Here is a 13,312-nt window from a genome sequence, read left to right as displayed (position 1 = left end):
CCACTCAGAATGTCAACGCACGAGACGGTCGCGTGTGAGAACCTGTGCAGTGCCCTGGGCTGCTATGCAGATGTGCAGCTTGCATAATAGTTCCTTTTTTGTCCTCTCTTGACTGCACACAAACATGCAAATATTGGTGGTTTGCTGGAGAGGTGCTGTGATTTGATGCTTTCTTAAAGGCGTTTGGGCTGATGAGGCTGCTGCCTGAGCCTTCCGTCCTGTGCAGAATCATCCGCTAATTTAGTTGGAAAGAACCTCAGGGGTCAGCTACTCACATCGTATCTAGCATCTTATTTGACTGCGGGGTTTTGGGTTTGTTCTGGTTTTGTGCCTTTTTAAAAGTAGTTCTGTGTGACTGCTTTAGAGTGGGTTATTTAAAAAAAAAAAAAAAAAAAGGAATTTTGTTTTTGACAGCTTGCCTGCTTCCCGTCACTCTCTGTCAGCTGCATTTCTCTCCTACCTACTCTCCTGGTAGCAACCCGCTCGCAGCTCCTCCATCTCCTGCGCTGAGCCCAGCTGGAGCGGGGCTGCGGGAGTGGCAGGAGCAGAGCCAAGAGCTGCCCCGTGCTGGGGCGGGAGGGGGGGCTGCAGAACGTAGATACCCATTTGCCGGTGGAGCAGGGGGGTGGAGAAGGGAACAGGGAAAGGAAGGAAACGCTGCGAGTGAGGAGGGATGTAAAGTAAAATTGAAAAGGGGCAGGAGCAGCCGGGAATGCAACGAGGAGGAACATCTTGGGAGAGAACTCACAGGAGAGAACGCTGAAGGGTGGGGAGGAGCAGCGTGCTGGGGTAGATGCCTTCTCCCCTGCAGATGCTCTTGGTACCCGTATTGTAAGGTTTATCCCCAAGACAGCAGCAGGATTGGGGCAGTAGCTGTGATGATGGATCGTTCTTCAAATATGCAAATGCATTTTTCATATAAGCAAGCCTGCCTTTGGTAATTAAGCATAATCCCATGATAAGGTGTGGGTTATTACACGGATCCAAGGGCAAGAGAGAAAATGGTTCATCAGAACGTTCGTTTGATGCACAGGCAGCAACACAAAGGTGCTGCTTTATTTAGGTAATTATCTGGGAAAACGCTTGCAAATGTTGGCTATGGAATCGTTTCCCCTTTCCATCTCGCAGCCCCCTTTTGAGGTCTTCTCCATCAGACTGCTGAAAGCTCTGAAGAAGCCTGTTTATAAGTACAAGATGGGAGCAAAGCTCATCTGTGCCTTTCTCCTTGTCGCGTGTTTTTGGCTTCAGTCCCTGCAGCCCTCACTCCGCATGAGGTTTCTGCCCTTGTTCTTAAAAGTTGGTTGCATGAAATATTTGGTTTCCAACTCTTTCGAAACTAGTGGCAGATTACTTCTAGTACAGAAATATTAATTTGAAACAATTGGCTGAAATTGCGATATCTCAACCAAAGTTGTGCTTTGCTTATCTGTTTCTTTTAATGGAGCAGTTGCAGAATCGCCCCGCGGATTTGGTAATGCCTGCGGGCACTTGGCGTTGGAAAAATGACTTAGGAAAATAAAATTATTAGCTAATACGTTTCCAGGGACCTGCTTTTCATTTAAATGATTGTAACAGTACATGTTAATTTATCAGTAACATGTCTTAATAAAGTAGACTTTGCATGGTGTTAAAATGGGAGACTAATTTTCTGCGTTTGACCGACAGCAGTGCGTGGTGTTTACTGTAACTGTCGCAAGACGGGCGGATTTAAAGGCAAGCACGAATCGTTCCATTGCAGTGGTGTCCATTGGTATCTGGTTACCGCTAATTTATTCTTTTTTCCTTAGGGGCCAACACAGCGACATGTCCAGATAATCATGGAGAAGCTATTGAGGACGGTAAACAGAACAGTCATTTCCATGGGACGTGATTCGGAGCTCATTGTAAGTGTCTCTTGATGTAAACTTAAATACCTCTGTCACATCTTTTTGAACCTGACTGTAATAGGATTTAAATCCCAGGTGACCCAAAGCAATCAAAACCTTCTCTAACTGTCTTTGTGCTCAGTAAGCTGTAAAACATGGGCTTGTGGTTGTCCTGTGGTTTACACAGGGGGAGAAAAAATATTTAAAAAACACTGGCCGCCAGGTGATCAGCCAGATCTTGGGTGTCTGTGTTAACGGAGATGATGTATGATTTGTGATTAGCCACCTGAAAGTGAAAGGCTTGCATGTTTGTTGCTACATCAGCAGTCATTTGGCTCTATAAGCATTTACTTGCCGTTTCGGAGTACAACTGAGATAACCGAGGTGTTCAAATAAATGATTGAAGAGTGGAATAGAGCCCCAAATTACTACTTTTTGAAAATCCAGAGGAAGGATTGATACAGTAGCTGCAAGTTGTCATGTTCTACTTTGGTGCCGTAGCGCTGTGATTTTAAAGCCCGATGGTTAAATTTTTCAACTCTATCATAAATAATGGTCTAAATAATAATAAAATAATAGAGAGGCCTATTGACAGCTAAAATCGGGCCAGATCTTGGTGTGTTTTTGGGAGTCTCCCTGTATGTTTGCCTTTACCTTATATTCTTCCTTAGGTGTCCGTGTCTGACAGCTAATATATAGGAAACCGGTCAGAGGGGACCAGATTTCTCGTCTGTCTGAGTAGCTGTCCTGTCCTACGTTAATTTGGTTCAGTTTGGTTCCATACACCGATTTCTTTCTTAAAATGGTTTATGTGTTAGTCGTATGTATCTGAGTCCGTTTCCAACTTGATTTCTCTCTGTAATGGCGCACAGCGATATTTGACTTTAGGAGGAGGCTCTCTGTCCTCAGCACATCTTATCTGCTGCTGTCCCGTCGACTCGGCATACTGCGGTGCTCGTGTCAGCGAGCGTACCACAGCTGTAGTTCTGTCTGGAGTCCATCATCCACTAATGTTTTACGTGTTGTCTTCCACTTTTATCTCTTGGATGTGCAGTAATAGTTTTTGTCGTAAGAAAGCGATAACGGATCACCAGATCCGTCGTTAGAGCAAGAAATGGTTCTAAGTAGAGATCATTGGTACAGAATATTGTACTGCTGGGATGCAGTAGCACTGAAAGGAAGACGAAAAGTTTGTTGGCTGTTACTTCGTGTGTTGCCACAGAAATGATTGATAATGTGCAGCACAGAGGTTAAGATATCTTTCTGTACAAGGGTACAGAACTTTCCTTCTTCCCCGAGTTGGGCAGAAGGTGTAGTCTGGTGAGACGTACATACAGGAAACTTCTTCAGTTACGATTAGGATGTGGATTAATTACTGTTTTGATGAACGTGATTTAGATGATATTTTAAAATGTTAATTACTCCTTTTGCATATATTGAATTATATGTGAAAACCTCTCCTGTATATATTTTAACGAAGTGCAGTTGTATGAAAAACATCCAGTGGTCATGAATACAGCTTGAAATCCCTCTGTCCGCACGCTATAATTACGTAATGAGCACTAATAGGACTGGGGATTTTCTAGGAGTACTTCCTCCTGTCTTAAAATTTCATCTGTTGCAGGAAAGATCCTCCTGTAATCAACCAGTAATGGTTCATTTTTGCGGCATCAGCCAAGGAGGAAGAGTGGAATGCACATGGCCATTAGCAAGCCTAACCCGACTCTTCTTGGATCAGAATCGGGTTGAAATTATGGATTAACTTTTCTTTCGACAGTGTGAGTATAGGTGTATATTAGAGAACTTATATTAGAGAATTAACCATAAAGGATGAGTAGAAGGAAGGGAATTTAGAAATAAAGGGTCTTACAGAGGCAGAGTTCAATTAACAATAACTTTTTCAAATGAAGTAAATGTTTCGTATATAGAGGTGGCTATATTGAGGTACTAAAGCTGGCGTGTTTTCACCTTGAAGGAATACTTAGCTGTGTCACCTTCATCCAAACCCTCATGTGGCATAATACACCTTAAATATCAAAAACCACCTCGGATCAAAAATACTGAGAAATTGGCATTTACTCCTGTCGATGTGAACTATATACCCAGTAAGATTTATCAGCCGTTAGCTTCGTCTGGAAGCATTCCTCCGAGGATCCTGCTTTGAGTAGCTCAGACAAATGGAAGGCGCAGTCCTTCTCATCAGAGACAAGACTTCCTTTCTGTTAGGCAGAAACATGGGATCATAATCCTTTTTGCCGCGTCAGTCATGATCGTTTAACTTCACATTCCTTATAAACCTCTGTTCTAATCACTGTGGGAGCACTGTGGCATTTGGGATGCATCGCCTTTGGGATCTGTCGGGGTAAGCAACTAAAGACAGTTGTTCCGTAGAAACGGTTTCGGTTTATATTTCAAGAATATTCTTTGTCTGTCCTTCTGAGTTTGAGGCTTGCGTGACTTACGCTGATGTTGGTCTTGGCTGTGTGGTAAATCAGCGAGAGCCGGTGTTTGTGAGAGGCTGGAGCTCTAAGTGACCAGCAGAGGATTGTAAAGAACTTAAGCGGTCCGGTGAAAATGCAGTTATCTCGGAACAGGGTGGCGGAAGCGGAACGCTTATAAACATAACGTCATTTTACATGAGTGACCAAAAATCTCCAGTAGGAGATGAGGTTGCTGGATGTGCTCATGTAACGGGAGCGTAAGACGCTGAATTTACTGTTTCAGGAGGCTACGCAATGAGAGGCTGTCAAAGACACCACAAATAATGTGTGACACTTCTCAGTGTTACAACCCGGGGATGTAGGATTCTGCCTGTCTGAGGCTGAACGACCCTTACCGGGGCAGTTTCCTTTGGAAAAGCGTTGACGAAAGGTGAAGGAGTTGTGGTCCCTGCCTGACCAAACCCTTGACCTTCAGGGCGAGGCGAGGGACAGCCGCAGCCTGCAGCGGCGGCGGGACCAGCACAGTAATCTGCAAAGTGTGGTTGCTTCCCTGTAGAATTGACAAACGTTGCACCTTAATCCAGGAAATAAGGATTTAGGTACCACTTAGCTGATGCCCACCATGTCTCAGTCTACACATGGGAGGTATTGGGCACGACCTTTTAACCTTTTTTTGGTCTTTGGTAGTCTTTAAGTCTGTATCTTCAAAGTTTCTGTCTATTAAACCTTAAATTCCCAGTTAACCGTGTTTAATTACAGGAGGTGCCTTTTCTACAGCGTTGAAGAGACTGGAAAGATTCTCCAGTAGTCTCTTCTGACTCTGCACATCTCTTTTTTTAATCTTTGCTTCCTTAAACGTGTGAGTTTCTAGATAAAAACCATAAGCGATTTTCATCATATACCTTCAAAAGATAATGATCTTGAAATAAGATAGACCAGTTGTAAGAAGAAAAACTAGACAATAAATAAAACAAGAGCATAAGTGATAGATCAAAATCTGATTTGACCATAATTTTTGTAGAAGTTGGTAGCAAGATGAATTTCAGTTAACGTTTGTGATACTGCACACTTTCTTCTAGCTTCCAGAACTTGTAAAAAAACCCCAAACCTCAGTTTCCCCCCGTGTCTGTATTAACTAAGATTAAGCACAGTCTGGCCGCTTACAGAGGTTATTTCAGTGAAAGCAGTGAATTTATGTATTTGGAAATTGGCATTAGTTTCCAGCGTGCCGTATTGAATGAGGTTTTGATATGCAAGAAAAAGATCTTGCCCTCATTTTTAATACTCATTATTTTTGGCTACTTTTTCCTCTGGAAGTCTCACGGTGATTTTTACTCGATCCCTTTGCTGACTTGAGTAGAAGGTTTTGTGTGTGTTTTTGTAGAGAAGGTTAAGAACAAGACTGGGGGTTGGGGCTCGTTGCTGCTCGCAGAAGTTGGCGGCTTTCGGCTACTTTTGCCTAGAGCTTCGTCCTGCTCCAGGCGCAGTGGGAAGTCGTCTATCACAAGGTCACAAAATCTTTCCTAACGTTGCCTGAAAAACAAGTAAATTGAGCTATTCCCTTGAGTCTTTTTTGGAGGATATTTTTAAACCATGTCTTTCCTTGCCTAGTAAGTTTTGAAGAACGTTGCGTTCCATGCAAGTCAGCATATTGGCCTCCTTCAGGAGGTCAGAATGGACTGGCCACGATGGCAGGTCCAAAACGAACCGTGACTACTCCCTGCTTCCTTGTGGTCAGCAGCTTGGGGTGTTTTTCATTTAGAAAGCCAAGAAATACGAGCTCATTGCTGAACTCTTTTAATTTCAGCAAGGACATCCAGATGGGGTTTTTGGATCCCTACATGTGCAATTTTTGGAAGATTCTTCAGTTGGCAGATTCGTGCAACTGTATAATCATTGTCTGTGAAACAGATAATCTTGGTTCCTTTATACGGTGGAACACGTCAAATTCCATTTTCATACAGAAAAACCAATAACCTAGCTCATAGATGTGAGCGCAGAGAGTGTAGGAGGTGGCTCTGTTTCCCAACAGACTCCGTCCTTAAGAGCAGCGGCTCTGAAAATCCCGTCGTGGTCTGTGGTGAACAAAGTCAGGGTGAACATCTGCAGCGATGGGGGGAAAAATGCCGTTTTCTGTTCGCCTGGGCTGTGTGACTAGGAAGCAGTGGGCAGGAGAGGGCTTTATGACTTTGCCGGTGAGTGGAGTGTTGCCCACGTTGCTTTTTCCCCCCACCTCTGCCCTTTACAACAAGGATGTGGTGAAACCAAAACAGAAACGCTGGAGCAACCGTCAGAAAGTAGAAAAAGTGATTTGTGGGGGGAGATGTGAAAGCCATCTGAGGGTAATGGAAAGAAGATTTAGAGGTGCCCCTCGGTGATAGTGAAGGAGAATCTCTGTAGGACATCTCAAAGGACAGAGGAGGAGCTGGTGGCAGCCCTGGAGAGTCAGAAGTGTGAAGCAGAGCCGAGGACGTGGCGCTGATGTGGGAAGTGAACACTGGAATAATCGACCAGTCAAAGGCAGCGGTGGGTTCTCCATCTCTTGGCATCTTCAAGGCAGGATGCCTTTCTGGAAGGCAGTAAAATACGAGTCTAAGTAAAATAGGAGTTATTGAGGGTCATGGCAGAGAGCTCTGGGGCTGTTGAGGAGTTGCAGCTAGATGTAAATTATCTTTCTGTGCTGCAAAATCTGTCAAGTTTAGGGTTAATGGGTTCCAAAATGTTGCGAGAAAGCTGAATTTTCTTCACCAGACTTCTACGATGTAAAAAATTATACTTTGTTTTATTGAATTGCATGTTTTCTTGTCTTTCAAAAACATTTGCTATTACGTATTGCAAACTAATTTCATGGAAGTATTTGAGTGACGGTCGCTACTTTGTTCCATCACCAATACTGAGCTTTTTTCTGCTGTACAACGTGCTGTCAGAACAAACCGCATTCACCTAAACAAACGGACAGCAAATCGCTACAACTCCAGTTATTTTAATAAGCCACAGTTGTATTTTATGGGTGCTGAAATAATACTAAAAATTTTCCGGCGGTCGGTTCCATTCTGCTCGAACACCGGTGCGGCGGGGACGGTTTGAGTGGCGATCCAGCTAACAAATTCCAGCAGTGATACCGAGTGGTACACAGAGGCTGAAGGAGTGCTGTAGTCCAACAGCGTACTTGATTGGAAAGGGCTCGTGAAAAACGAACCTATTTGAGTCTGAAAAAGTGATTAACCTTTAAAACATACGAGTGAAATTAAAGGCATAGGCGGTGGTTTTGCGTCTTAGGCAAGAAAAAGCAAACACTTTGTACCGATGGTAGGATTTTTCAGTTTTAATCATGATTATTTTTTTTTTTTCAGTTTATCCTGATTTTTAAACTATTTTTTACAGTGACTTTTTTCCCTTTAAGAAAACAAGTGATACTCACATGAATAGTGTTTCCTAATAGTTCTAAAACAAGGAATGTAACTGTCGCTTCATGGAAATTATACGGACTCAGAAAATAGCAGGTAATATAAAATCACTGCAGTTATTTATTGACTAAAAAGTATTTTTAAGCATGATATGGGAGAAGTGCAGGTAGCAGAGTAGTGTATGAAAGTGCGTGGTACTGTCGGTGAACTCAGCAAAGCTGCGCCATGTGCCACACTGGAAGTAAAGATGCATTTTCTTGGTTATAACCTCAGACCTGCGCTTTATAAGGTCTTCTACAGGAGGGTGAAAATAGCTTTGTCAGTCACATTGAACTAAAAGCTCTAAAGAAGTAGGTTTTCCTCTCAGTGTCTAACCTGAGCCTGAGTGATCCTAGATGTAATACGATATGATACATTTATCACACTTGCAAAAACATTTTATTACAAATTACAGTGGGTGGGACGATAGAACACGGTATGTCGTTGTCAGCAAGACTATATGTATGTTAGCTTTTCCAGTTTTAAAAAAATGTAAAAAATTAAAAATTTGCAACTTCTTAAGAAAATAGCCTGGACATGTACAGAACACGCCGTGAGAACTTTCACTTTTAGCTCTTAAATGTTTCACCGGTGAATTTTCCTCTGTCGTCGGAGATGGTTACGGAATACGGGGTCTCCGCTGGAGTCAGTAACCGCAGAGAAGGACAGTTCGGAGGTGGGTCGGGGTCCCTGCACACAAGAACACTCATGGGAAAAGCTGCTGAGTCGGTGACGCTCACGATTTGTCACTGATCTGTCACTGACAGATGCTCGATTTAATTTCTTTAAAAAAACCCCCAAACACTAGGCCTGTTAGCATGAGGATGAGTTCATTAATTACTAACACTATTTTAAAATAATACTGAGTCCTGTTGTGTTTTTCTTGTTACGTCCATGTTTGAGATTTCTCTCTGTTTAGGGAAAAAAAAACCCTGTTTTCTTGTTTGGAAATATTTGGGTTTCTGAAGCGTGTCGTGTGGGCTGTCGTGTAAACAGTTTTATATTTTCAATTAAAACCAATATAAAATAGATGAAACACGTCTTTTTATCACGTGAAACAGCTGCACTCCCTTCCTGGTGCACAGGATCACCTTCTCGAATCCTTCAGCTTTCACAAAAGTATTTTGGGATGTTGTTTGCTTCCGGACAAGAACTCGTACCCCTCTTGAAGCTTTCCTGCAAAGGTGACTTTTGGTTTTTTTTTTTTCCCATTAAAGCGTGCTGAAATTAATTTTGAGCTGGACATAGACATCTTCTGCAATTCTGTCCCCACTTTAACTTCCTTTGCTTGGTCTTTGCTTCGGGGGGAAAAAAAAAGAAGTCGTTTTCGTCAAGTTTTCCGGCAGTAATGGATTTAATGCTGAGCCAAGAGGAAAAATTGTGTAAACAAAACACTTCAGATTTTTCAGTACGTGCAAACTCTTCTGCTCATGACTGCATTTCTTCTCCTAAAGACTGAAGAATTTGTATCTGACTGGTGCTGCAAGGTATGCAATTTTCAAAACCAATTCTTAGTCTGTCGCGTGACACTGTATGAGTCCAATTATCTTAAATCCTTCAAAAAAAAAGAAAAAAAAGATTCCCACTCCCTGGCCGCTTCTAGCATGAGAAATGTTTCCACAAACGGTCATTCTAGATGCAAGTTTGATGGCAGTAGCAAATAGTTAAAGGAAAAAGTTGCAGTTTATAATTCAGAGCAAAATTCTATGTGTCACTTTAAAAAAAAAAAAAAAAAAAGGACAAAAAAACGAAGGAAAAAACTAGGAAAAAAATTGATTCACGTCTCTAAGTGTGTTGGTTAGCAAGTACAATTGATAGACTGACAGAGAAATCGGAGTAAGTTGGGAAACCCATCTGAGAAGCTCAGTAAAGAAAGAGCATTTAAAATTACTGCTCCTTCCAAACAGGTTTCAAAGCGTGATGCATCCTATAAATTTTCCGGTGCCTTCTGCGATAGTGCAGAGGTTTCCCAAAGAGCGCGTTACAAAAAGGTACTAAATTACGGCAAATGCCAACCATCCGCCGAGCTTTTGATTGTTCTGTGTGAGGGGGGGGTTGGTTTTTTTTTGTTCCTGTGTCATTTAGACCTTTTGGGTACCAAAAGACTAAAAGCGAGATCTAGGACAGATGATTGTCCCGTAGCCTTGACCCTGTCAGCTTGATGTGGTTAAAGGCTTGTCCTGACTTTGGGAGGTTTCTCGCCGCTCGCCCGTTGGGAGACGAGCAGCAAACTGGTTGGTCTGGTGGTGAGAGGACATAGCTAGACTGGAAAGGATGGTGCGTAGTCGAGATGGGATAGCTCGGTTGAAGTCTACATCGCGTGAAGGCAAATACACAGATAGTCACATCTTGGAGATTATTCATGGTCTTGGACCACATGAAAAATTGTGCTTTGTCCAGGATATATGTGCTGAAAACTGCACTCCCCGATCAACATGGATTTGTAAAACTGAAGACCACTGCAAACATAAGGCTTGCTTGCTTTTTTTTTTTTTCCTCCCCTTTGTTGTTGCTTAAAGACAATAAACCAAACCCCCAAAAGGCTTTAAAACAACAGTGATATTGAGCTGTGTACAGGATGACAGCCTACAATTTAACAGGTTGGAAGGTGACACTTTCAGATCTAACCGGGGGGGAGGGGGAAATAGTTTTACTTTCCATCTTTGTACAAATTTCAATTCAGGTTTTACATCCCACATTGGTGAACTGCAAATAAAAGTTGGCGAGGTATTACCTAACGCCTTGCTTCTGGACACTAGTTTATAGGTACAAAGGCCTTTTTGGTACGTACGGTGAGAACTGAACGCTGCCAGGATGGTCAGAACCACGTTGGCCGGTAACGCTCATCAGTCTACCAAGATCCCGTTATAGATGATTGACAGAACTCCAAATATTTTTCAAAGAAGGCCTTGAACTCCACAGGTAATGGACTTGGGTTAAAGGAACCAGAGTTTCCATCTTCCATGCTTTTTTGATTCAGTTTTGGATTTTTGCTTGGGAGTGGAGGAGTAGCTCTCCTGAGAATAAGGCAAAGGTGCAACCTGAGTTTCCTCGATAGGATGAAGTTTTCTCAAAACTGGCTGTAGTTTATCTTCTTGCTGTTTAAAATCCAATTCCACACTAAAAATGGGAAGAAAAAAAAGCAGTCAGTTACTAATTACGATGGCAGAAACATTTCAATGAAGCCAGCATCTGACACCAACATACAAGTGCTTAATTCGTGAAATTCAAATACAAAATAAATGTTTAAGTCAGATCTCCACACTTCTTGCACCACAAGTGAAAGGGCTGGGGGGAGAGGAGGGTCAAAAAAAGGATATATTGCAAAAGAGGAACAGGAATGGGATTGTGCAAGCTTCTCCCTCCTGTTTAGGGGGGCCCTGAGGATTACGGCAGCAGTGCTGTGAAGGGACTGAAAACTAGAAACGCTACTTTTCCCCCCCTCATCTCTGTGGAGAAAGGCCCTTTCAGAGGGCTCCCGGGCACAGTTCTCCCACGGGCTGGAGGTTAGGGGGGCAGCCAGGCAGGCACAGCCTTGTGCTGGGGAGAAAAGCTGATGGGTTGGCCCGGAGCACCAAGGCCGTCGTGGCGGCGTCCTTCCCTTCGCTGTTCTCGCCAGTTTTACCCACGAGTTAGATTCACTTCACCAAGCTGCTGTCAGATGTATATACTCGCACACACGAGTGGGAAAAATAAATCCATTAAAAACCAACTCTCTTTTCCAGCGCAACCCGGCAGCAGATGCCGACAGCATCTACCCTTGGCCCTCTAATGAGGGTCACAACATCAAATCCCCGGGGCCTGCGCTGGGCGTCACTGCTGAGACAAGAACGTCTAATGCTGCAGATGCATTTATTTCGCTGACCAGATCCGTAGGTGAAACGGAAAGAACCTGTTTCCGTAGTAGCTCGTGTGGACCCGCTTGTTCCAGTGCTACGGAAATTCAGCAGTGCCCGAGGTGAAGCTGGTGTGCGGATGCCTCGGCTGGGGCACTTGAGAGGCTGCCCTTTCACCTCTGCTGCTGAGGGGTTTTGGGCTTTGCGGTGACCACCTTTGCTCCTTCAGCATGGCCTAGATGTGAGGTGATTGTTCTTGGCCATCAGTTCGCTTTTAATAAGCGTTAAAATACGTTTTCTGAGTTATTTCTGCCGTTGGCTGTTTGGCGTAAACCACTAGAGAAGCGAGGTCTGCTTTTTCAGGCCGCACGCCCCCAGTGTTTCTCATCTAAAAAGAGGTTTTTAAACTTTTCTTACTACTACCCCTGTCTAGCTCAAGGAGAGCGGCACCCCACCTCGAATGCGTGCAAGCATCAGTACAAATCCCCTGCAGTCATTTCAGAGGAAATTCTCCAGTAAGCTGGAGTAAGAGAAGTCCTGGGAAACTCCGGTGGACTTCAGTGCCACAGCCTTTGCAAATGGAGCACGCCACGCCATCTAACAGCGTCTGCTGATTTGGGTGGATTTTATTTTCCTCTTAGGGCAGAGGAGAGGGAGTCAAAGATGCTTAGAGAAGTTGGGGATGTTTTTGTGCTTTGAAGAGCTGAAGAGCCTGTCTACAAGGACTTCCAGTGAAGCCCCAGAAAGGGGTGCTGGAAAGGAGTAAGGTCTTTTTTTTTTTTTTTTTTTTTTTGGATCTGGCTGTGCCTGGTTTGGTGCCTTAACTGATAAACACATTTTGAGCACAAGTGTCAGCATTTCAGTGATCTGGAGTGGTTTGGATAATCTTTCTAATAGTGGAGGAGAGAAATACGTTAGGTCAGGGTTCAAATACACCGAATATTTTCCCATGTTGTTAAGCAGTAAATAGACATTCCAAATAGAAGAATTTTTAAAATTTCAGCTATATGCGAGGCCGATGAATACTGGAGTCGCAGGAGGGAGCTGTGTTGGGTTCCCTGCTACTGCAGAAGCACACTACAAGCCTACAGATTAATGTCTGTCCCAGCTAATGAAAGAACAATGCCGTCTTCAGCTTGGTAACATGTTCTTGTCTGCAGCTTCGCTAGCAAAAAGCAGTCGGTTAGCTGATGGCAGCGTTAATTTTGTGCCGGTGAGACGGCGCTGTCGTTGGTTGTGAATGCCCCACCAGGCAAATGCCTTCAGAAACGCCGTGAGAGGAGAATCTCGGCACGAAATAGATTCTTCTCTGAGAGCTTTCTAAGACTCATTCAAAGTGGACGCAAATTTGTGCAGAATTTGGCATGTGTTATTGTTGGTTTGTTTCTCAGTGTAAATTGTGGGTGGGGAAAAAAAAAAAAAAAAGGCATTTTGGCTCTGGCATTGGCAGAGTTGGTTCGTTAGCAGCTCCAGTCAGCCAGGGCAGCTGACCTGAGCGAGCTCCAGGGGTAGCCCATCCCATCATGTCATGGGTGTTATAAAGGGGGAAGGTTTGGGGAGGAAGGGGAGCTCCTGTGGGGTTCCTGCTGGGGTTTCTGCTGCTCCTCTTCTTCCTCTTGCGGACTGCTCTGTGGTGACTGGATATTCATCTGGGTGAGCAGGAGTGGGTATGTTTGCTGGTACTGGTGTTACCTCGTTTAAAATCTGTTCTTGCTTCCACCCAG

At 43.7% G+C, this 13,312-nt stretch overlaps 2 protein-coding genes across 2 annotated transcripts in view; one reads left to right on the top strand and one right to left on the bottom strand.

The window, feature by feature from the left end:
• Positions 1 to 13,312, top strand: part of DOCK1 (dedicator of cytokinesis 1) — a 311,635-nt gene that overhangs the window by 96,508 nt on the left and 201,815 nt on the right. The window contains exon 27 of the mRNA XM_086466312.1: positions 1,788 to 1,883. Coding sequence (XP_086322438.1) covers positions 1,788 to 1,883 — 96 coding nt within the window. The remainder of the gene's footprint in view (positions 1 to 1,787; positions 1,884 to 13,312) is intronic.
• INSYN2A (inhibitory synaptic factor 2A) overlaps positions 10,689 to 13,312 on the bottom strand; it is a 31,301-nt gene continuing 28,677 nt past the window's right edge. Inside the window, exon 3 of the mRNA XM_086467230.1 lies at positions 10,689 to 10,872. Within this exon, the coding sequence (XP_086323356.1) occupies positions 10,689 to 10,872 (184 nt within the window). The remainder of the gene's footprint in view (positions 10,873 to 13,312) is intronic.

This window comes from Leptosomus discolor, chromosome 6 (assembly GCF_034619465.1).
Source record: "Leptosomus discolor isolate bLepDis1 chromosome 6, bLepDis1.hap2, whole genome shotgun sequence".
Taxonomy (NCBI): domain Eukaryota; kingdom Metazoa; phylum Chordata; class Aves; order Leptosomiformes; family Leptosomidae; genus Leptosomus; species Leptosomus discolor.
This window is presented reverse-complemented; position numbering and strand designations above follow the sequence as displayed.